General features: G+C 33.3%; 1 protein-coding gene across 36 annotated transcripts in view; it reads right to left on the bottom strand.

The window, feature by feature from the left end:
- RIMS2 (regulating synaptic membrane exocytosis 2) overlaps positions 1–24854 on the bottom strand; it is a 775594-nt gene that overhangs the window by 296258 nt on the left and 454482 nt on the right. For all 36 annotated transcript variants that reach the window (XM_031947102.1, XM_031947076.1, XM_031947077.1 and 33 more), the window contains 2 exons: positions 23863–23931; positions 18848–19004 (listed from right to left, as the gene is read on the bottom strand). In XM_031947102.1, the coding sequence (XP_031802962.1) occupies positions 18848–19004; positions 23863–23931 (226 nt within the window). The remainder of the gene's footprint in view (positions 1–18847; positions 19005–23862; positions 23932–24854) is intronic.

Here is a 24854-nt window from a genome sequence, read left to right as displayed (position 1 = left end):
TATATATCAGTGCACATAACTCTTTCCATGATTTTTTTATTCATCATATTCGTTGTTTCTTACAACATTGTAATATTTCATGACTTCATGTACCAACATTTGTTTAGCCATTTCTGAATCAAAAGCATCTCTTTTGTTTCCAGTTATTTACTATAACAAAAATAATACCACATTTGTTTTGGATATGTATTATTCAACAGATCTGTTGTTAAATGTGGGAAATTACTTATTAAGGACATCCTTGAGATATATGCCAGAAGTGATGCCTAGTATTGGGTTAATGAGTATACACATGTTAATTTCCAAATTGTTTTTTGAAAATGGTTGTATCGTTTCATAACTGAACATGTCTTTCTCCCATAACCCCTCCAACATAAACTATTACCATCTTTGTTCATGTTTGTCGGTGTTCTTGGTGTAATGTGAAATGTAGATAGTTGTAATTTGTCTTTGTCTTCTTATTAGTGATTTGAATCATTCTCTCATATGGTTGATAAATTTGCAATTCTTCTTTAGAGAATAGTTAATATCCTTTGACCCCTATGTCTTGGAAAATGAATAAATAAAGTATTTAGTAAGCACTTGCTATGTGCTAACCACTGGCAGACAAATAGAAAAGTAATATTGTCCCTCTTCATAAGGAACCCACATTCTAAAAGGAGAAACAAAAATGCATAAAGTTTCAGCTACAAGTCAGAGAAAAAGTCCCAGGGTCTTAGGACACAGAGGCAAAGTAGATGGTTATATTTCTTTTTTTTAATGTCATTTAAATGATAAAATTATTTTGGTTCTGATATTGAAATATTTGATAGTGGCAGGGCTTTTACTGAAATTTCTTTTCTGGCTCTTCAATAGAGATAGCTATATCACGTGCAGGAACAATTGTTAGGCTGCATCTCCACAGGGATTACTGGTCAGGAAAATGGGTGAGGGCACTGACCCGGAAGCATTGCTACTCTCAAGACTTTTGGGATCTGAGTCCTGGGCTGTGTCCATTAAGGTCTGAAAGGTGATAGTGGTCAAGACAATAGCTGTGATTTGACTTGTTTGGCACATAACTGGTCCTATCTCTCCCTCACCATGCTTTGCTGTACTAATTAGGCTGGTAATTGGTGGGAATGATTCCTTTACAAGATTTGTTTGATTGACACTTAAACAGCACAGTGAATAGAGAGATAGGTATGGAATCAAAAAGACGCTGAGTTCAATTCGAGCCTGACACTTACTGGCTGCATGACATTGGGCAAATCAGTTAACTTCCATTTGCCTCACTTTCCTCAACTTTGTAATGGGAACAATAACAATACCTGTCTCCCTAGTTTGTTTTGAGTACCAAATGAGATAATAATCATAAAATACATAAAAGATCACCACCTTCCATCTTCTGTCTATCTTCTGACTTTCAGCAGCCAAGTCTTAAAAACAAGGGGGCTTTGTGAACAGAGTCAGGCCTTAGCCCAGACTCTGGACTTAGGCCCTGTTCTGAGAATCACTAAGAAATGGGTTCAACTATGCTCAAAAAGTTATCAAACTGTGCATACCCTTTGATCCAGCAGTGTTACTACTGGGCTTATATCCCAAAGAGATTATAAAGAAGGGAAAGGGACCTGTATGTGCACGAATGTTTGTGGCAGCCCTTTTTGTAGTGGCTAGAAACTGGAAACTGAATGGATGTCCATCAGTTGGAGAATGGCTGAATAAATTGTGGTATATGAATATTATGGAATATTATTGTTCTGTAAGAAATGACCAACAGGATGATTTCAGAAAGGCCTGGAGAGACTTACACAAACTGATACTGAGTGAAATGAGCAGGACCAGGGGAATCATTATATATTTCAACAACAATACTATATGATGACCAGTTCTGATGGACCTGGCCATCCTCAGCAATGAGATCAACCAAATCATTTCCAATGGAGCAGTAATGAACTGAACCAGCTATACCCAGAAAAAGAACTCTGGGAGATGACTAAAAACCATTACATTGAATTCCCAATCCCTATATTTATGCACACCTGCATTTTTGATTTCCTTCACAAGCTAATTGTACAATATTTCAGAGTCTGATTCTTTTTGTACAGCAAAATAACGTTTTGGTCATGTATACTTATTGTGTATCTAATTTATATTTTAATGTATTTAACATCTACTGGTCATCCTGCCATTTGGGGGAGGGGTGGGGGGTAAGAGGTGAATAATTGGAACAAGAGGTTTGGCATTTGTTAATGCTGTAAAGTTACCCATGCATATAACCTGTAAATAAAAGGCTATTAAATAAAAAAAATAAAAAATAAAAAAACAAGAAAGAAATGGGTTCAAATCCAGACGTATGATTGCTAGTTATGTGATCCTGGATAAGTTACTTAACCATTCTTAGACTCAATCTTCATCTATAAACTGGGGTAGTAGAGGTTGTTGTGAAGATAAGTGGAGATACTTACTAGCTGTGTGACTGACTAAGGCTCACAGACTATCTATCACAGTTACCTCATTTGTAAAATGTGGAAATAATAGCATTTACCAACCAGAGCTGTTGTGACAATTAAATAAAATCTTAGCACAGTATCTGGCATTTAGAAGGCACTTAATAATGAGGGTTTTTTTTTTTTTTTGCTCTGGTTTGTTTTGCCTTATCTGTTCTAAAGGATATAGCTATTCTATTTTTCCCTTCTTATCTGTTCTGAGGAACATTGCTATTCTATAAGGTTTAGGATTCACCATCCAGGAAGGGCGGAGCCAAGATGGCGGAGAAGGCACACATGACTTTCTAAGCTCTTCTCTTACCCTCTTTATCAATATTATATGCAGCCTCAAAAATAGTCTTGACTGCTACAATTCATAAAGATAAAAAGTATAACAACTCACCAGCGAAGAAAATCTGCAGTCTCGCCAAAAAAATGTTTGTTCCGGGGCTAGGGGGGAGATCAGCTTAGACTGGGAGAGAAATTAGGTTCCAAGGAGAGCCTCAAACCGAAAGTGAAAGCACAGATCTCAGCACAAGCTCACAGCCCCAACCCTCAGTAGGGGGCTTTTCCTTGGGGCAGTTGCGAACCTGCACAGCAGGAGGGCACAGCCCAGGTTAGCTTCTAATCTGCGCAGTGGGGGGCTCGGTTTGGGGCCATAGAGCTTTTCCAGGGCCGATTTGTTGGGCAGAGATGTTGGGGCAGAGACATTGGGGCAGAGACTGCCAGGCAGACTTTGTCAGCTGCTAATACCCACAGCCCCACAAGAGGCTCTGACCTGGGGCAGTGACACTTTCACCCCTTAATCTCTAGCCTAGGGCAATCGCTAACCCACACAGCCCTACTGGGCACTTCTATAGCTAGGCCAGTGCTGAATCCACTTCCTGTTGGGGGAAGGGAAAACTCTCACTCAGAGCACTCCCATACCTCCGAGGCGGAAACCAGTTTACATCTCTACTGTTCTGCAGAGGAAGCTGGTAACCCCCTTGCCTAGGAGGCATACCCTAAAGGCTTTGAAACATAAATAAAAAGATGAAAAGAAATGATTGACAGCTTCTATGCAGAAAAAGAGCAGGTCAGCAAACCTGAAGAGACTAACAGCAAAGAATCATCAGACTGTCCTCTTTTACATGATGCTCTCATAGAAGAGACCATTAACAATCTCAAAAGAGAGTTAGTTAGAAGATAAATGGGGAAAGGAAAGAGAAGCCTTACAAGAAATCAACAACTTCCTGAAATACGGATTGGAAAAAGTAAAAAAATCTCAGGAAAGTAAGAATTGTGAATTGGAAAAAATAAAGAATTCACTAGAAAGTAGGATTTGTGAATTGGAAAAGACAAAGAACTCAAGAAAATAGGATCTGTGAATTGAAAAGAAAAATAATCTACCAAAAAAAAATTAGTGAAATGGAAAAAAATTACACAGACCAAAAACAATAATTTAAAACTCAATTGGACATATACAGAAATAATAAAAAAAAGCTAATGAAGAAAATAATTTTTAAAAATTAGAACTGAACAAATAGAAACTAATGATTCATTGAGACAGCAAGAATCAGTCAAGCAAAAACAACAAAAATGACAAACTGGAAAAAACCATGAATTATCTACTTGCAAAAATGACAGACTTAGAATATAGATCTAGGAGAGATAATCTGAGGATTATTGACTTTCTGAAAACTATGATGAAAAAGAGCCTAGATACTATTTTTACAAGAAATCATCAAAGAGAACTGCCCAGATGTAATAGGAATCAGAAGGTAAAATAGGCATTGGAAAGAATTCACCGAACACCTTCTGAAAGAGACCATAAAATAAAAACCCCAAGGAATATTGTGGCCAAATTTCAGAACTACCAGATTAAGGAAAAAATTTTACAAGCAGGCAAAAAAAAAAAAAAACAATTTAAATACCGAGGTGCCACAATAAGGATCACCCAAGATCTGGCTGCCTCCACGTTAAAGGATCGAAGGGCCTGGAATCTGATATTGCAAAAGGCAAAAGAACTTGGGATGCAGCCAAGAATAAACTACCCAGCTAAGCTGAGCATTTTCTTTCAGGGAAGAAGATGGACATTTAATGAAACAAATGAATTATTTGTTTTAAGGAAAACCAGAACTAAAAAAAATTTGATTCCAAACAAGAACTCAAGATTCAGAAAAGGAAAATTTTGGATTTATTTCATTGTGGATTAAAAAGAATATATTTAATTTGATTTTACTGATATAAATAAAAAAGGGAAGTAGATAGGAAAAGGGATGATGGCAGAATAAGGTAAGGAGGGAAAAAAGGGGAAACCAACCTGAAGGGCAAAGGGAAATTACTATCTGGGGAATTTAGAGAGAGGGAGGAACACTGTGTGAATCTTAATCTCATCAGAGTTGGCTCGAAAAAAATTGACATTTGTTTTAGAAAAATTCTCTCTCACCCATTAAAAAGGGGGAGAGGAAAAGGGAAAAGAAAAAGGTAAAAGGGGGAAGGGAAAAAATTCAAAGGGGGAGGGAGGGTTTAAAGAGGAACATCGTATCGGGGTAATAAGTTCCAAAAGGGAAAAGGGTGGGGAGGCAAGAAAAAGAAAGCATAATCAGGGTTATTAGGATGGCAACATGATTTAGTAATTCAACGAAATGGAATGGGAAAACTCCCCCAAATAGGAGGCAGATAGCAAACCCATCAAAAGTCAGAACCCTCAATATGTTGTTTCAAAACACATTTAAAGCAGGGAGATACAATAGAGCAAAGGAAAAGGCCGAGCAAAATCTATTATGCTTAGGTGAATCAAAAGAGGGTAGCATCCTTATCTCAGATCAAGCAAAAGCAAAAAATTATCAATTAAAAGAGATAAGGAAGGAAACTACATCCTGCTAAAGAATACATAAAACAACAAAGCAATATCAATTTAAAATATATGCACCAAGTGGATGGCATCCAACCCTAAAGGAAAGTTAAGAGGTTGCAAAAGAAATAGACAACAAAGAAATGGGAGATCTAACCTTTTCCTTAAATTAACAAACAAACCACAAAACAAAAAGAAAAAATTAAAGTAAATAGAATATTAGAAAAATTAGGAAGACTTTGGGAGAAAATTGAATGGAGATAAAAGGAATATATTTCTTCTGAGTTCATGAACCTATTCAAAATTGACCATATTTAGGACATAAAGACCCTTTTAAATGCAAGAAACCTAGTAAATGCTTTTTTTCGATCACGATGCAATAAAACTACTTAAAAAAAAGTTGGGGTAAAAGACCAACAAGTTTGAAACTAAAAAATCCATCTTAAAGAATATTGGGTAAAAATTATAATACAATTAATAATTTCATCAAGATAATGACAATGATGAGACGTCTACCAAATTTGTGGGATGCAGCCAAAGTGGTAATAAGAGGGAATTTTATTCCTTAGAGGCTTACGAATAAAACGGAAAAGAAAAGATTAATGAATTGGCCACAAAAAAAACTTAAAAAGACCAAATTAAAACCCCAATCAAATACTAAATTTGAAATTTAAAATTAAAAGGAGAAATTAAAAATTGAAAAAAAAAACTATTGAATAATTAATAAAACCAGGAGGGTTCTATGAAAAAAGCCAATAAAATAGATAAGCCTTTGGAAATCTGATTAAAAAAGGAGGGAGGAAAATGAAATTATAGTCTTAAAAAATGAAAAGGAGAACTTTCCACCAATGAAAGGAAATTAGAGAAAAATAAGGAGTTATTTTGCTCAACTTTATGCCAATAAATTTGATAACCTAAATAAAGGATGACTACCAAAAAAATAGACTTCCCAGATAAAGAGGATGAAGAAATTTTTGAATAGTCCCATTTTGAAAAAGAAAAGAACAGGCAATTAAACCCCAAGAAAAAATCCCCAGGACCAGATGGATTTTAATGGTTTTTACCAAACATTTAAAGAACAATTCCCCAATGCTATAAATTACTTGATAAAATAGGGAATGAAGGGTCCACCAAATTCCTTCTATACACAGACATGGTATGATACCAAACCAGGTAGGTTGAAAACAGAGAAAGAAAAAAGACCAATCTCCCTAATGAATATTGATGCTAAAATCTTAAATAAATATTAGCAAAAGACTGAAAATCACTCCGGAAATTACACTATGATCAAGTAGGATTTATACCCAAGGTATGGTTCAAATTGGGAAAACTATCAATATAATAGGCCATATTTAAAATTAAAAAAACCATATGATCATCTCAATAATAGAAAAGATTTGACAAAATCCAAATCCATTCCTATTAAAAAACACGAGAGATAGGAATAAATGGACTTTTCCCTTAAAATAATCACAGCACTATTTAAAACCATCAGTAGATCATATTAATGGAGACAAACTGAACATTCCAATAAGATCTGGGGGAAACAAGGTTGCCCATATACCATTTATTTAATATTGTATTAGAAACCTAGTTTAATAAGAGCTGGAGAGATTAAAGGAATAAGAATAGGCAATGAGGAAACCAAATTATCACTCTTTGCCAATATGATGGATCTTAGAGAACCCCAAATTCACAAAAGTTTATTAGAAATAATCCAACTTTAGAAAGTTTGGTTATAAAATAAACCCAATAAGTATCAGATTTTATATCACTAAAAATCCAACAGTCAGATTACAAAAAGAAATTATTTAAAGTAACTACTGAAATATAAAATATTTGAATCTTCTGAAGGGAAAATAGAAACTTTTATGGAAAATTACGTCCCTTTTCACACAAATTAAGTCTGATCTAACCAATTGAAAAATATTAAATGCTCTTGGATAGGGCAAAATATAAAAAAGATGACACTATTACCTAAACTAATCTATTTATTTAGTTATAAACGATTCCCAAAAACTATTTTAATACCTAGAAAAATAAAAAAAAATTCATATGGAAAACAAAGGTCAAAATTTCAAGGAATTAATGAAAAAAAATCAAAGAATTTAGGTACCAGATCTAAAACTATATTATAGAGCAGCAGTTACCAAAACCATTTGGTATTGGCTAAGGAATAGATTAGTTGATCAGTGGAATAGGTTAGGTTCAAGGGACAAAACAGTCAAAACATCAGTCAACTGATGGTGAGTGAAATGAGCAGGACGAGGAGATCATTATATACTTCAACAACAATATTATATGATGACCAGTTCTGATGGACCTAGCCATCCTCAGCAAGATCAACCAAAGCATTTCCAATGGAGTAGTAATGAACTGAACCAGCTACGCCCAGAGACAGAACTCTGGGTGATGACTAAAAACCATTACATTGAACTCCCAATCCCTATATTTATGCCTACCTGCATTTTTGATTTCCTTCACAAGCTAATTGTACAATATTTCAGAGTCTGATTCTTTTTGTACAGCAAAATAACGGTTTGGCCATGTATACTTATTGTGTATCTAATTTATATTTTAATATATTTAACATCTACTGATCATCCTGCTATCTGGGGAGGGGGTGAGGGGTAAGAGGTGAAAAATTGGAACAAGAAGTTTGACAATTGTTAATACTGTAAAGTTACCCATGCATATAACCTGTAAATAAAAGGCTATTAAATAAAATTAAATTAAATTAAATTAAAAAAAAAAAAAGGATTCACCATCCTGGGCTGTCTCCATCAAGGTGAAATTAATGGTGGTTCTTGGAACATAATATATGTGCTTAAATAAATATTTATTACCTAGTGAACTAGTAGTTTTACCTATCTGGTAAAGAGGAAGTTGCTCCCTTCTTTGTAGAGAATAGTATTTTGATTATACTTGTTTATCAAGACATATACATACATATATCCGTATATATGGATATATGTAGTTTATTGGCCTATATCCCTTAGATATTAAACCCTAAAATCCTAATCTGAGAAAATCGATACAAAGATTTTTTTTTCCATTCTACATCTGACCTTATTATAGATGCATTTATTTTGTTTGTGTAGAAGCTTTTAAATTTCATGTAATGAAAATTACTATCTTTTGCAATTGTGTCTCTTCATTGATGAATAAGAATATATTTCATATCCATGACTGTAAAAGATATGATTTGCCTGTTCTAATTATTATGGTTTTTGTGGTATGGTTTTCCTATGAATGATAAAACTTTAAGTTTATGTAACCCTTTAGAATTTTTTCTTGTAATATATAAGATGTTGGTTTAAGCTGAAGCTCTTCCAGGCTCTGCAGTTTTTTCACAAACATTTACAAAATAGGGAGCTTTCAGGTTAAAGATAAAACATTACAAACAAGAAAAAAAATAAAACAATTATTACACAAGATCTATTAGCTTCTACATTGAATGATCATAAATGAAGAGTACAATATTTCATAGGGCAAAATGGTAAAATTTTGAATGAAAAAAAGACTTTCAGATATTTATGACAAAAATAGCTGAACTTAAAGGAAAACAATATATAATATTCAGGAGAAATATATACACTAAGAACCAATTATAAAAGACATAATAAAGTAAAATAATTTCCTTCTTTAAAAAATATACAGAGGTTTTTTTCCAAAATGATTTATGTTTTGAGATTTATAGAACACTTAGTTAATCTTATATTGTTTCTAGTCCATTTTCTAGTCTACATTAATTCACTTCTCTATTTTTAAACCAATGCCAAAAGATTGTGATGGTTTCTTCTTTAAAATATGGATTTGAAATATGGAAATCCTATTCTAGTATAATTCTAATCTTTTTTCATTAGTTTTCTTGGCACCTCAATATTTTTACTTGAGTAAATGTTATTATTTTATTTTATTTTGTGAAGTATAGGTGTCAAATGTGAAGAAGTTCACAAGTATAGTAAGAACCAGATTAAAATGTAATTGAGAAATATTTAACAAAACTAGATAAAAATAAAATAGAATATATGTAATATTAATATGTGGTTTTCTAAGTGCAGATGCAGATTACAGGAATACTCCTGTATCTCTCAATCTCAACTATTTCTATTTGAGTTCAATACAATGACTTTACAATATTCCTTTGATAGTTTGACTGGTCTAGAATTAAACCCATAATTTAACTTTGCTCTCTTTTTTATTATATCAGGTCAGTCACGAACACTAAGTATTCTTCCAATACTTATGTTCCTCTTTATTTCATTGAGAGAAACTTTACAATTGGACTGATATAAAAAAAATCTGTGTGCCTTGGTTGGTCCCAAAATATTTTATACATTTTGTAGTTATTTTGAACAGTTTCCCTTTCAATTATTGTCCCTTTAAATGTGCTACTAGTAAATTGTTACTGATTTTTGTGGGTTTATTTTGTAGTTTGTCAACTGCTGAAGTCAATTGTCTCAGTTAGCATCTTTGCAGATTTACAACAATTTTCTAAGTAAACCATGATCTAATCAGCAAAAAGGGATAGTTCACTCTCCTTTTTACCTGTCATTGTGCCTTGAATTTCTTTCTCTTGTCTTATTGCTACTGCAAAAATTTCTAGAATTATATTAAATAATAGTAGAGATAGTAAATAGTCTTGCTTTACTTAGATTTGCAGGGAAAGCTTCTAGCATATCCCTGTTGCAGATGATGTGTTCTTTTAGTTATAGATTGCTGCTTTTTATGACAAAAAGAGGGTAGGTTTCATTTCACTCAGCAATTTTCTTGTTGCTACTATAGTCCATGCCAGTTTACTTTTTTCCTGTTAGTTCCTGTTTCCTGTTCTTACTGCAGTATTTTGTAGCAGCAAGCACTAATATTTATGAATCCCCCCAAGTATAAAGGCAATATTCCTGGGAAAGCAACATGCTGTATTGGAACAGCACTCAGCCAAAAACAGGAAATTTTGAACAGAGTATTTCAAAGAAGAGTATAAGGTTATATGAGGAGAGCTGTAACCTGCTTGAGAAAAAGGACAATGGAATATTAATGGGGGCACTTCTTTTCTCTTTAAAGTCAATTGAAGTAAGAACTAATGTTTTTGGAAAGTAAATTCCCCAAAGTGGCAGAGGTTAAGACAATCTATCACCAAAAGGAAGGAAGTCAGAAAGTGAAAAATAAGTCCATCAGTTCAATTGTGTTACCTTGCCAGAGAATGGGAGGTGGTGGAGAAAAGTGTTAAGTGAACAAATTATGAACTAGAGATTGTGCTTCTCTGCTGTTTATTTATCAGGTTACCTCATTTAACTTCTTAGTGTCTTAGCTTATAGAAGCAGCTTAAATTACCTCTTGTGCATGTTTATTCCAATTGTAGAATTGTAATAAAAAGGAAAGAAAGACATTAAAACTTGTCTTAAACCAAGGATTTCTAACAAATGCTCAGTCCTGGAGGTAATACAATTAGGGAGAAGTTGAAAGATAAATTCACAATGTTTTGAAGGAGCTAATGCCAGTCATGGAGAAAAATCTCAAATATCATCAATAACAAAAAAGTAACGAAGAGAACATTAACAACTATGAATCTGGATACCTACTTTATCAACAACATCACATATTTATGAGAATAATTTATATGTGTATAATGTGCATCCTTGATAAACTAAGTAGAAAGGAACAATTAGGCTTCCACAATTTTTAGTTCACAGTAGACCATATATTTATGGTTATGAATATTAGGTACAGCAAAAACATAAACATATGTTCACTAAAAAGTTCACTATTTTGAACAAATTTTAAGTTGCAAAAGGATTATGCTAAGTCTTTCAGAAGTTCCTTTTTTGTAAATGATGAAATAGTGGTCATATAAGCCTTGGGAGACTGTCAGGCTTCTTGAATAAGACCTATAACCATTCAAAAGATTTTGGCTAACACACACACACACACACACATACACACACACCAGTTAGAATTCTTACAAGGTGCTAAGTCACTGGAATTGATAGAGACAGTAATTATCTAATTTAGCATGGTATTTAACAGTTCTCTAGTTCAAAGTTCACACCTTTCACACCTTTAAGAGATCATATATAAGGAGGAGCTCCCACAAGCCCACAGAAGTCCACAAGCCCACTCTCTGGGAGGCGGAGTCAGATTCATTCCTACTGCCACCTTTGTGCTGGCTGGAGATTCAGAAGAGGAAAGGCTCAAGCTGGAAGAGACAAAGGTCTAGTGGCAAGAGCTCTTGGAATGAAGGAGAGAGAGAGGCCTCTAAGAAAGCTAACCAGTCTATTTTGAAGGAAACAATAAAGAATTTGGACTTTAATCCCTGACTGCATTTGGGGGGATTACACTGAACTGAAACAAAGGCTGCTCCAAGAAGCCCCCCAAGAAAAAACCTGCTCCCAGAGAACAACATATTTTAGAGAAGAGAACATTACACACACACACACACACACACACACACACACACACCCCAAATGGATGAAGAATACTTATTGTCTAGGCTGAGTAGCCAAGTGACATGATATTTTCAATACTCACATGTAGGCCCTCATCACCTCATCTGTAGACTAGTACAGTAGTCAGTTATTGATTCTATGTCTCACATCTTTCCCTCTCCTGTCTATATTGCACTCAACTAACAAATTAATTTTGCTAAAGTCCAATCATTACCCTTTACTCAAGAAATTATAATTGTTCCTATTATTTCTATAATAAAAATAAAATCTTCAATTTGGTTTTCAGAGTTCTTTATTACCTGGCTCCCTCCTAACTTTCCAAGCCTTTTTAGACTACCTATCCCTCCATGTCTTATCTAAAAAGATAAGTTTCTTTACAGTTTCTTGCACAAGCATGTTGTCTCCAAGCATTTTCAATGGCTATTCCTTCTACCTGAAACACTCTTTCTTCTTATTTCTGTCTTTTGTCTCCTGTGAACTTTCAAATGTCTGCCAAAGTCTTACATTCTGTAAGAAGGCTGTCCCATTACTCCTTTATCTTAATGTGTTCTTTTGAGATTATTTCCAATTTATCCTGTACATATCCTGTTTGGACATATTTGTTTGCATTTTTTCCCCCTCCACTACAATGTACATTCCTTGTAAACAGGGACTATTTTTTCTTTTTTGTTTAATTTTGTTCTTGCCATTCTATATAACCCACTGCTTAGCACAATGGCTGACACATTTGCTGATGTTTAGTCTGTTGTCTTCATCTTTGTGACCCCATTGGAGATTTTCTTAGCAAAGATACTTGAATGGTTTACCAATTCCTTCTTTGATCTGTTTTACAGATGAGGAAATGAGACAAATGGGATTAAGGGCCTGCCTAGCTTCACACAATTTGAACTCAGGAAAATGAGTCTTCCTAACCACAAGCCCATCCCTCTCTCTTCCAAGCCACCTAGCTGCTTCATCCGACATCCAGTATGCACTTAATAAATGCTTGCTGATTTGACTTGACTATCTTGTCAATTGGACAGAGTCAGCCTCAAACCTATAAGTGGCCAGAGCCAAACAATGCAGTCTAAAGACAGGGCAGGTAGGAATCAAACAGAAGTTTAATTTTAAAGTGAAGGAAATGACTGGCAGACAAGGATTTGTGAGCCAGGACATTGCTCCTAGCAGGAGGAACCCACTTTAGGGTGGGAAGATCTCAATACTTATATCTACAGATGCTTAGTGAGCTGAAATGAGGACTAACAGCAAAAATGTAACAAGTTTGATTCATAGCAGAATTTCGTGACCAGAATTTAGGTATTTGTCCAATGCTTGTTCAAGTTCAGAGAACACCTGGTGCTGATCAAAGCAATACAACAATTACATGATTTTGCCAGAGGGTAAGATCATCCAAAGGGTGAGCACAAAGTATTGTTGTCATGACAAACTCAGGGCACAGTTTGCATCCTTGTGCAATATCTGGAAAATTGGGTGTCTCCTAATTTCATTAATCAAAACATTATTACATTGTTTGAGCCTAACCCTATGTGACTGGGAAACTAGACCCACTCTATGTGTTCTTTAGAGACTCTTAATCAAGGACCTATGTTATGCAGACCAAAATCCAGAAATCAAAGATTGATAGAGTTTTCTCACAATTGTCAACCCATATGTCTTCTAAGGGCCCCTACCATATCCTTCTGACTACTTCCACAGTTGTCAAAATTGTGGGTGTGGGCTCCTGGATCATCTGAAGAAAGCCCCTGCTTTCATGTAGTCATCAGAACCCCCTCAAGATTCATCTAACATGGACCCAGAAACAGGGAGTAAAACAGCTGTCCCAAGATTCTGGACAAGGACTGAGTACCCTGTCTTCTTCCCTTATGTTATGTGTCCAGTTACCATGACCCTGATTCAAGCACGTGTTCACATTTTCTTCCTCTACATTTTTGCCCTCACCCCCTTCTTTTCTATCTGCAAGCAAACAATAGCTGGACAATATCTCTTCAACTCAACATCTGGATCTCACCTAATTGGGTTCTCATGGCATTTTACCTTATACTTGCCTCTCCTTTATTGGCCAAAACGGTAAAGGTTTTTTCAGACCCCCCCCCCCCCTTTGACCAAAAGGGGAAATGTCACAATATTAGAATACAGCCAGTTTTCCAGAGCTATGGCTCAGCAAGCAAGCTGTGCCTTGAGTTTGGCATAACAACAATGCTTTGTGTTCACCATCTGGATGATCTCACTCTCTGGCAAAATCATATAATTATTGTGTTGCTAATCATCATAACAGATATAATAATAAAGGAAAAGTTTAAAATATCGAGAGAATTTCCAAAATGCAATAGAGATACGATATGAGCATATGTTTTTAGAAAACTGGTGCTAATAAACTTATTCAACATAGGGCTGTCACAAATTTGTCAATTTGTAAAAAATGCAAAATACAATAAAATGAAGTGTGCCTGTATACGTATATACATAGTCATGTGTGTATGTTCATACATATATATTTGTTTTATTTGTTCAGAGATATTTACATGTTGTCTCCTCTATTAAAATTGTGAGCTCCTAAAGACCATGGACTTCTTTTGCCTTTCTTTCTATTACTTAGCTCATGGCATAGGCTAGGTATTTAATAAAAGTTTATTGACTGATTCTACATTTCAAAATATTTATTTGTATATCAGTGACCATCTCCAAGTCATTTTCACACTTTATGGCTAAATTGATCCAACCTAATAATCAGGATTATTAAGCAATCCATATTTTAATTTTTTTAATTAAAAATCAAATTATATTTTTATTCAACCAAATTATGTTATGATCTTGAGTAGACACATATTTTAATTGGCTCTAGTAAGAAGATGTTATTAATGGAACCCATTCCAACACAATGCCTTGTGCTATGTCTAACATGTTCTAAAATTACGACCACACACTGGTAACTGGGTAATGGCAACAGCTGCTTCTTCAGTTCTTTGAGAGTAAAAGTTCTCATCTGCACCCTGCCTCACTAAAAAAGCCCAAGTTGTCTGTTCTCAGATGATTGTTCCAACAATTTCCATCAAAGAGGATAGACTAACATATCAGATAAAACTTTTTTAGGGGGTGGTTTGTCCCTTTAGTAACTTCCTACTACTTAGTGGTTCAGAAAAAAAGTGGGAGAATAGGAATAACTTTCTCAACATCTTGAATGTCTAACAATGTAAAAATCTTTCAGTGGCCAAGTAGCCTAATAATGGAAAATGAGAGAAATATTATACAACAAATTATATCAATATCTATATTTATATGTATATGTATATACTTATACATATAAACATACATATACAAATAAAACATTGTTGTAGCAATTATATGTTGTCCTTGGCTTAGAGAGACAGTTACAATTTTGTCTAAATTATTATCTCAACCCTGGAGATGTCTAAAAGGACTTCTTTCACAATTGTTTATTGTGAAATAAATTATTTGTGAATAAATTTGTGAATAAAATTATTTAGTTATTTCCCCTTGCCTTTTACCCTGAACAGAGAATGTCTTATTCTGATAACAAATCCTACCAGTTATAGGGCAAAAATTTACCCAGAAGCCCCCCCTTTCTCCCTTGAATGATTCTCATCTGTACCATTGGAACTTGAAGCTGCTATCCACCATTTTTAACATGCTTAAATATTTCTTTTCTTTTAGTGAGGCTTTTTATCTTTGACCCACAGTAATTAAATTGAATTGACTTTGCCAAGAGATCCCATTCTTCTTCATTAAAAGAATTTCTTAAAAGTAACCTGAGAAGAAATCTTACAAATGCAAATGTAAAGAAACAAGAACATCTTATAGCTAATGGCAGATTCCCCTTATAAGCTCTTGTCCACTGTCAAAGATGAAAACTGGAATGATCACTATATCAAAGGAAAGATCAGTAGGGAACTTTTCGGAATTCTTATCCAAAGAAATCTTTCTTTACTCAGCCACCATCCACTTTTAATCTCAAGTTCTTATATGGAGAGGAAAAGACCTATCCAATTATCACCCCTTTCCAATAAGAAATAACTTTGAGATTGTTGTAGTTTATTAAAATTGTCCCTTCATATTCCTATTAAATATGACACTTGTACAAAAAATAATTGACTACCAAAGGAACTCAAATGAGAAAACAGGTAGGTGTGGGGAAAACTGCCAATAACCATAAATCAAAGGACGATTGTAGCTCATATGAATACAATACATTTTGTGCACCTAAAAGCCATTCAAAGCTAAAATGATCCTACTAAGAGAATGAGATCTATGTTCTACGAGCCTCCCATCCATATTGAAGGACTATTTTTCCTCCATTTTTCATCTACAGGTTAAAACATATAGCAGAACTGATAGAATATAAGAGGCTGATACCAAATTCCTATAAGATTATCCTTAAATTGTAAGTAACCCCAATTTCTTCATTCTTAAACTTAATCTCAATAAAAAAGAAAAAAAATCTAAACTCCTATTAAAATAAAAATCCAAACACAGTTAACTCCTGTTACCCTTGACAATCACTGACAATGACTTATTTCACAGTAAATGACAGGGAATCTATCTTTTTTGCATGGCAACTATTTCAAATTAAGGACAAGTTCTACCAGGCAGTCTGAACAATTAAAATATTTTTAAATGTTCAGAAAATATTTTATACACAATATCCAATTTGCCTTGTTGTTACTTTTACTCATTACTCTTGGTTTGGCCCCAAGAACAAGTAAAACAGATCTAATCACTGTTTTAAAAATTATTTTTATATTTCATTAAATATTTCCTGATTACATGTACCAATTAAGTATGTAAATGTATTTTCATTTTTTGAACCAATTTAAATGTGAAGTGCAAGCATTCCCTCCACTACCATTTCCCCCTCTATTGTAAAGGTTCTTTTCTACACATGTCTTTTATGTGAGATAATTTTTCCCATTTTTCCTCTCCCTTCCCCCTTATTCCAAGGTATTCCTCTTTCTCACCTATTTTTTGTTACTTCATCTCAGCAAAATTAACTCATTCTCAGACCCTCTTTCTATGTAAGAATCCTTCTGACTGCCTTATTAATTATAAAGATCTTAGAAGATAAAAGAATCATCCTCCCATATAGCAAGGTGCAATTTAACATTATTGAGCCCTTTATGATTCCTTTTTTATGTTCACCTTTTCATACTTCTCTTATGTCTTATATTTGAAAGCAAAATTTTCTATTCAGCTCTGATGTATTCATCTAGAATTCTTTAAAGTTCTCTATTTTATTAATGTTTATTTTTTCCATAGAAGGATTATATTCAGTTACGCTGGCTAGATTATTCTTGGTTGTAATTCCATCTGTTTTTGCTTTCCTGAATGTCAAATTCCAAGTCCTCTACTCTTTTAATGTTGAAGCTGCTAAATCCTGTATGATTTCAACTGTGACTCCATGGTATTTGAATGGTTTTTGATATCTTAAAATATTTTCTCTTTGATCTGGGAGCTCTGGAATTTGGCTCTACTATTCCTAGGAGATTTCATTTTGAGATCTCTTTCAATGGTGATCAGGATACTAGGATATTAGGGACAGTTTTTCTTGATCACTTCTTAAAATATGGTGTGTAGAGCCTTTCTTTGATCATGGCTTTCAATAATACCTTTACAATTCAATTAATACCTTATAATTCTCTCTCCTTGATCTATCTTCTATGTCAGTTCCTTTGCTCAAAGGGGCATTTTGCATTTTATTCTATTTTTCATTTTTTGAATTTTTTCGTTACTTTTTTATGTACTTAGCCTATTCTGTTTTAATTTTTAAAGAATTATTTTCTTCAATGAGTTTTTTTTAAAAACCTCTTTTTTCATTTGACAAATTTTGTTCATTATAGTGTTATTTTCTTCAGTATTTTTATGCTCCTTTTGCCAATCTATTGTCTTTTAATAATTTTATCAAATTATTAGGCATATCAAAATCTCTTTCTGACCAATTGTCAGGTCCCTTTACTATCTCTGTTTTGAGTTTTGAGTTTCCAAAGATACCACTGCTTCTGTCACTACCATATAATTTCACCATTGGTGCTTCATTCACATATACTTCAAGCCAGCCTCTTTTCCTGTGTCACAAATACCTCTTTCCAACTTCCTATATTTTGGGGGGTTACAAATATGTCTCAGTTGAACTTTTTGTTGGTTCGGACACTTCCAAATTCAGTTTGAAGCATTAGTAAAATTGTTTGAAGGGGAAAGTTGGGAAAACTTAGGCCAGTGTTTCTATACTCCACAATCTTAGCTCTCCCCTATCCCCAAGAAATAGCTCTAATAATTCTTCTAAAATATAATACTATTTCCATGAAGTCTTTTTTATTCCAATTAACTAAATGCTGATAAGCTGCTCTTCATTTCTCCTGGTTTATTCTACCTTTCCTAGTTTCCATCATTTGTCTTCTAATTTTTTAGTATTACTTTTAGTAGATTCAGAACATTTCTGAAAGTGATCATTTTATCCACCTGCAATGTTTTTAATTTACTGGCTCTGGACCTCACCCTTAGGATGTAAACAGATTTCTTAAGAGTATGAAATAGTTTGAGTTCTATCTAAAGAGTTCCTTTTTCCTTCAAATAGCTATATGTAATGGGCTGAGATTTGAGTTGATGCACTGAGGTCCCAAGTACATGAGGCTAAATAGTAATTAGGCTATACTCTATTAATATACATGATTGGATAAAGAATGGCCCCGGCCCACTCTCGGTGCAAATCCTGATGTATTGTATAGGAAATGACGATTTTGGTGGGTGGAGGCAGAGAGAGACAGGAAGAGAAGCTGGGAGAGATTGGCCTGGGTTCCATACTATTAGCTGCTGGTCGTGTGACTGCTGGTCTAACTAGCTTCTTGACTCAGCTGCACACATTGCTATTGCCCATTCTCTTCCACCTCCAATCTTTCTTCACTGAGAATAAAGACTGACGATTTTCCCCTAACCTGAATTCCTGACTCCGGCTGATTTTAAAATACGTGGTCTTCACAGCTATATTCTTTTGTTATGCTTTACAGTATTATATGAAATTAACTACCACAGCATTTATATCTTAATTTCATTTCATAACAATACAATTTAAAATATATAATATTACTTACCTTTGTGGAGGAGGGACACTAGGTGACCATGATCTAGTTCTTCCTATACTATCTACTCGGTGAGGGGACCCAGACTGTGAACAATGATTTGATGACATCACTTGTTCTGGAACTGACAATGTTGAACTCTGAAGGTCTCTTCCATTGTGTCGATAATCTATAGAGCATAAATATTGAGATTCAAGTAATTTATAAGGTTTTAAAATTTCTTTCCTAATTTAAGCAAGATACACTGACACTATACTTTTAGATGGAGTATATGAATAATAGGTGAGCAATTATCAAATGTGACAAATCTTAATGATAAACATAATCTGTGATATTTTTAGATTATCTGGCTTTTCAAAATCATCTAAAACTTCATTGAATTCTTGTAACATATTAAATACTGTTCTAGATTAAATTGAGATTTATAAATACCAAAATCTCTCCCCTTCACACTCTGACAGTCTTGCAATTCAGTTAGAGTCTATTCAACAAATATTTATCCATTATACCATGAAAATCACTGAACTAGCTTCTAGAGATTCAAAGAAAAAAAAAACAGTCTCTTCCTATAAGGGTCTTGCATTCTATTGGACACATAAAACATTTGTTCAAATAATTAAATAGGAAGTATTTATAGAGAAATACAAAATGATTTAAAGAGAGGGAGAGAATGCTAATAACTGGGGAAAAGAACAGAATTAGTAAAAGCCCAAACACCTGAGAAGTATATTGAATAAAACTAGGAATTCTATGAAACAGAAATGAGGATGTATATTTCAGACATGGGAGACCTGTGCAAAGAAATGGAAATTTTTGCATAGGTAAGTAGAAGAAGAGTTTAACTGGAATGGTATAAAGAGGAAAGATAAATGGCACATAGACTTGGGGGGCCTTTAATTTGGGAGCTGATGATTTTATATTTTATCCTATGGTCAACAGAGAAGATTTCTTAGTGAATATGATATAGACAAAGCTGTCATTCAGTAAAAGACAAACTGGAGATGAGAAAGACAATGAAACCAATTAAAAGGCTATCACAAGATTCCAGGTAAGATGTGATAAGATAATAAATTAGAATAGAGATTATATAAATGGAATAAGAGGAAAGATAAAACAAGATGTTGTGGGAGCAGGATAAGCAAAAGCAATTAATGTAGTGTTGAGGTAGAGGAAAGGGGCAAAAGTGACTAAGAATTTGCACACATAGGTGACCAGAACAATTATGATAATATCAATAGAAATGGGGAAATGAAGGATTGATTACTTTGGGAGAAGACAATGAATTCTCTTTTTAAAACATTGAATGATATCCTGGTGAAAATGTCTAGCAAGGAGATGGTAATACTGTATTGGAATTCGATGGATATATTAAGACTAGATAAAGAAATCTGGAAGCCATATATATATAGAAAACAAATGAACTTTTGAAAATGAGATAATCAAGGAAGAAAATATAATGTTCACATGAGTTAACATACATAAAACTCTTCACAAAACTTAAAATATCATATAAAGATTATCTGCTATTCCTTTTCTGTACAATAACAATGATAACAAAGATAAGAGACCTTAGAACAGAACCTTTGTGGAGAAAAAAGCTTATCTCTGTGGATACCAACAGCTCCTAGAAGAGGAAAGGACTAATCAGATAGGTAGAAAGAAAATGGAGACATCAAGACAACACCTGGAAAGAAGCTAAGAAAATATCCAGAAAAGTGGGAACAAAATAGGTTCAAATGAGACAAAATTATGTATTTTAGAAGGAAGTAATAAATCATATGATATTTGTGAGGAAGCAGCTCAGCTTGTTTTTGTTTGCCTTGTAGAGCCCTTTTCATTCAAAACATTTCTCTCTTAAAAGAAAGAGCCACTTCCACTGACCCTTGTGTCTGACATAATGCTTAACTGAGAAAGTATAATGCATTCTCTAATCCTTAAAAGGGCAGACAAATGGGCATAGTGATTCTCGCATATAAACTGACCAGGCTGGAAAAATTGGGCAGTAATTTAATGTTATCTTCTCAAGGCTCTTTTCACAGAGCTCTCTACATTCATTTTTCTCCTTAGCATCATTTCTGGATAACTCATCTTTTTTTCCCAGTTGTTAATTGGAAAGCATGGCTAGACCTAAGATAGGTAATCAATTAGTAATCCATTTCTTTTCTCAAGTGCTATGTGTATGTTAAATGCTTTGCAGGTAATTTTCTGATGAATGTACATATTTGTTATTAAGATAAAAATATGCTCAAATGTTTATGTGATTTTTGCTTTGCTTTAAAATATTTCTTTCAAATAAAATTATTTATTCAGCAAGATTCAATTCACCAAGTATTTTAGCATTCAATGTCAAAAGATCCCAAAGTAAAGAGAACCCTAGAATCTAATAAATTTGATAGAGAAAATGGGCAATGCTTTTAACAACTCTTCTGGAATAAATAAGATAAATTGCAACAACAGGTATAATTTAAGCATAAGGTCACAATGGAGCACATGTTACAGCCTAATAGAATGAATGAAAGATAGAGGCAGAAAACCAGAATAAGAAGTGAAGAGGAAGGCATGAGGAAAATAGCCAATATTTTTCACCACTGGAACTGTATAGGTAATATAGATTTTTGAAGTAGAGTATCCCAATTCTCAATTTCTAAAAAGAGAAAAGGATTGCAGAAGAGGTAAGAGAATTTGGACTCAAGAGCACGTTTAGCAAAATTTACACTGTCATAAAGTCCTCTTCATCTGATGGACAAAAGGAAAAGCTTCGTGAAGATAAAGTGATTCTCAGGAAGAGTATCCTATTTGGATGGGGAAAAAAAGCTCACATAAATAAAGAACTTAGAGATAAAAGCCATTTCAATAACTCACACCTGAACACAAATCTCCAAAAGCCCACACAGTTTTGCCCAGATTTTGCTTGAAGTTTTCCAAAGAGTGGAACCCAAAGTGATTGGGCATTCTCTAATTGTTAAGAATTTCTATGTGATATCAAGCTTAAATCTATTTCTTTGCATCATCTCTTCAGTGTTCCTACTTCTGCCTTCGAAATCAAGCAGTCTCTCTAATAACTATTGTAAATGAAAATCATTTAAATACTTGAATACTGTTAATAATGTTCTCCCCTAAATAATAAGTTCTTGAGTTGAATAATCTCAATTTTCTTTAATTTATCTTCATAAAATATGTTCTCTATGCGGTTGATCAATTTGGTTACTTTCCCAGTAACCAACTTATCGGTGTGCCACCGATCTGTAACCCTTTCCCCTTCCAGAAATGAAAACAACATTCTAGATGTGATCTGACCAAGAACATTTCAACTTCATTTTTCTCTACTAGGTTTTTCTATAACATTTCCATAAGTTTTATTTTTCTTTACATTATTTTTATTCTTTTATTTGACACATTTCTTGCTGTTTTAAGGTGATAAAAGGAGAGGTGGCAGTATAAAGAATCACTGATATCTATCTTGTTAAATGTTCTGTCACCTCAGATTCTGGAAATATAGCACAAAAATGTTAAGTCTTAGACCTCTAGAGAAGTTTTGAGTAAATTTTGACAATAGAATGCTATATGTGTCCTGTTAGGACTACTGTAGCTAAATCTAGAGAGGCTGGTAACCAAACACGATAAACTTTTCAAGATTCACAACTCATAAAGAATAAATAAAGGCAAGGGATCCTTTGTGGAATAACTACTCACATGTATGGAATTGTAGATCTCTGCATTATTAAAACACATTTTATCTATTTGCCTAAACTTGTTTATGAATTTGTATGTTTGTGTGTGTATGTATAATTTTTTAAATATAACCCATTGTATAGAATTTAGTATGATTATAATAATAAATGCTCTGGATATTGGATTTTATCAATATAGCCAACTTTCATAACAGTTTTGTTAGCTTTTATTTCACATTAATGACATATTAAATTTGTAATCCATTAAGATGCACAAATATTTTTCAGTGAAAAATAACTGATATTCATATAGTACTGCTGAGTTTATTCTTTGTTTTTTGCACACATTACCTCTTTTGAGCCTCATTTTCACCCTTAAACACAGAAACTACAGTATGAGTATCTCCGTTTTAGCAATAAGCAATAAGCAATTTGAATTGATATTCAAATATGTCAATTGCTTTATCCATGTTCACATGGCTAAAAAGTATAGATAAAATTTGAACTTAAGTTGTTGTCTAGACTCCAAATTCAATACTTTATCTGCTATTGCATACTATTTCTCCAAAGTAACTCACAAAAGGTAATATCTAGCCATCCTTACTCACTCTTGTATTCTGAAGTTAATTTTTAAAAAAATATAAGACACTAAACTTCTTTCTCCTAAATTTAAATTTATCAAATTTGGTCTATGAGTCTAGCCTATGAAAGGCTATTTTGTTTTATTTTTTATTCTGTCTCTATCATCTGTTGTCTGTACTAACCTTATTACCTTTATAGTATATATGAACCTGATAAAATAATATTTATGCCATCATTCAAGTCACTGATAAAAATATTAAGCCAAAAAGAGTTAAGTTTTGGTACCTTAAAAAGCAAATAGTAATTATAATAAGGCATCATAACTAGTACCTATATGAAGAGAAATTTCCTCATTTTGTTAAACTCAAATCAATCAAAGTTGATAATACTAATGGGTACAAACAATTCTAAATGATACCCTGAATTTAAGCAAAGAATCTGGATATTTTCAGATAAGTATTCACATATCTAAATGTATTTTCCAGCTCTGGGTTGAAAAACATTCACAAAGGTATTGATATTTTTATGGGGAAGAATAAAATTTCCTGGAATGATGAGATTTTTGTTTTAATTGACTTCTCTTTTGAAATTCCTATTAAAATACCCTATTATTGAAATATAGTTTTCTAGAGAAATAATGTTTTAATTTTTAATTTTTTGGTTTTTTATTGTTTGTGAACTATTCAGTAAATGACATTTTAAGTTTTCCTTACAGAGATTTAGAAATCCATACTGATTTTTCAGCTAATAATATAATCTATTAAAAAATTTTACCTGACACTACACCAATTCCATCATCACAGTCATAGTCAGAGATTTCACTGTCACTTATTCGCTTAGACCCTGTGAGGAAGAACATAAATAGGATTATATTTAATTTTTTTTCTATTTTATAATATTTCAAATACAAAATGAAAATAATCTGAATTTTACATGTATATATGCACACACACACATATATATGTATATATTTTTGGATGAAAAAATATACAAGAAAGTCACTGTGATACTGCAAAGACTATAGTTCTCACAAATTTGAAGGAAGATCACAAATAACATAACTCTTGGTCAGTTCAAACAGATTATTATTCAAAATATCTTGAAGCTTGTGATGCTATGAAGTACAACTACATATGCAGAATATACAAAAGCTATAGTTTACACTTCAAAATCCATTCGATAAGACAAAGGTTAAATTTCACTATTTTGAAATAAAATCTCCATATAATTAGTTTTTCATTCTTTTCTTATCTCCTACTGCTTTTCACATGTTGAAATCTGAATATATAGAACTGCCTAGATAAATACTCCTTCCACCAATGCAGAATAATATATTTTTTCCTTTTAATCTGAGAGATGTGTAGGGATACTGAGAGACTAAGTGATTTGCCTATGATCAGCTGATTTGTGTCACATTTAGGACTTGAATGAATGTGTTCCTAACCACCTCTTTTCATCACACTGCTTCTCATAGCCAAAGTAAACACCAAAAACTACTGTTATATTTTTGAAAGTTTATTTATAAGTCCCATAGTGAACAATTTGGCTCTCCATTTCAGAGGAAACTGAGATGACTTGAAATGAATTCAAGTCTCATGCAATATTCTTTAAATCTTCCAATTCTTAGTTCCAATTCATAATTTCTCGTTGTTTCCACTGGTCACAGAAGTATATTTATTTCTCATTACAGTTAATCTATCTATATGTATCCTGGATCCCATTTCATCACACCTTATTTTTCATGTAGTTCCAATAATAATAATAAT

The sequence above is a fragment of the Sarcophilus harrisii genome, chromosome 1 (genome assembly GCF_902635505.1).
Source record: "Sarcophilus harrisii chromosome 1, mSarHar1.11, whole genome shotgun sequence".
Lineage (NCBI taxonomy): Eukaryota > Metazoa > Chordata > Mammalia > Dasyuromorphia > Dasyuridae > Sarcophilus > Sarcophilus harrisii.
The sequence above is the reverse complement of the archived record's forward strand: the minus strand, read 5'-3'. Positions and strand labels throughout refer to the sequence as shown.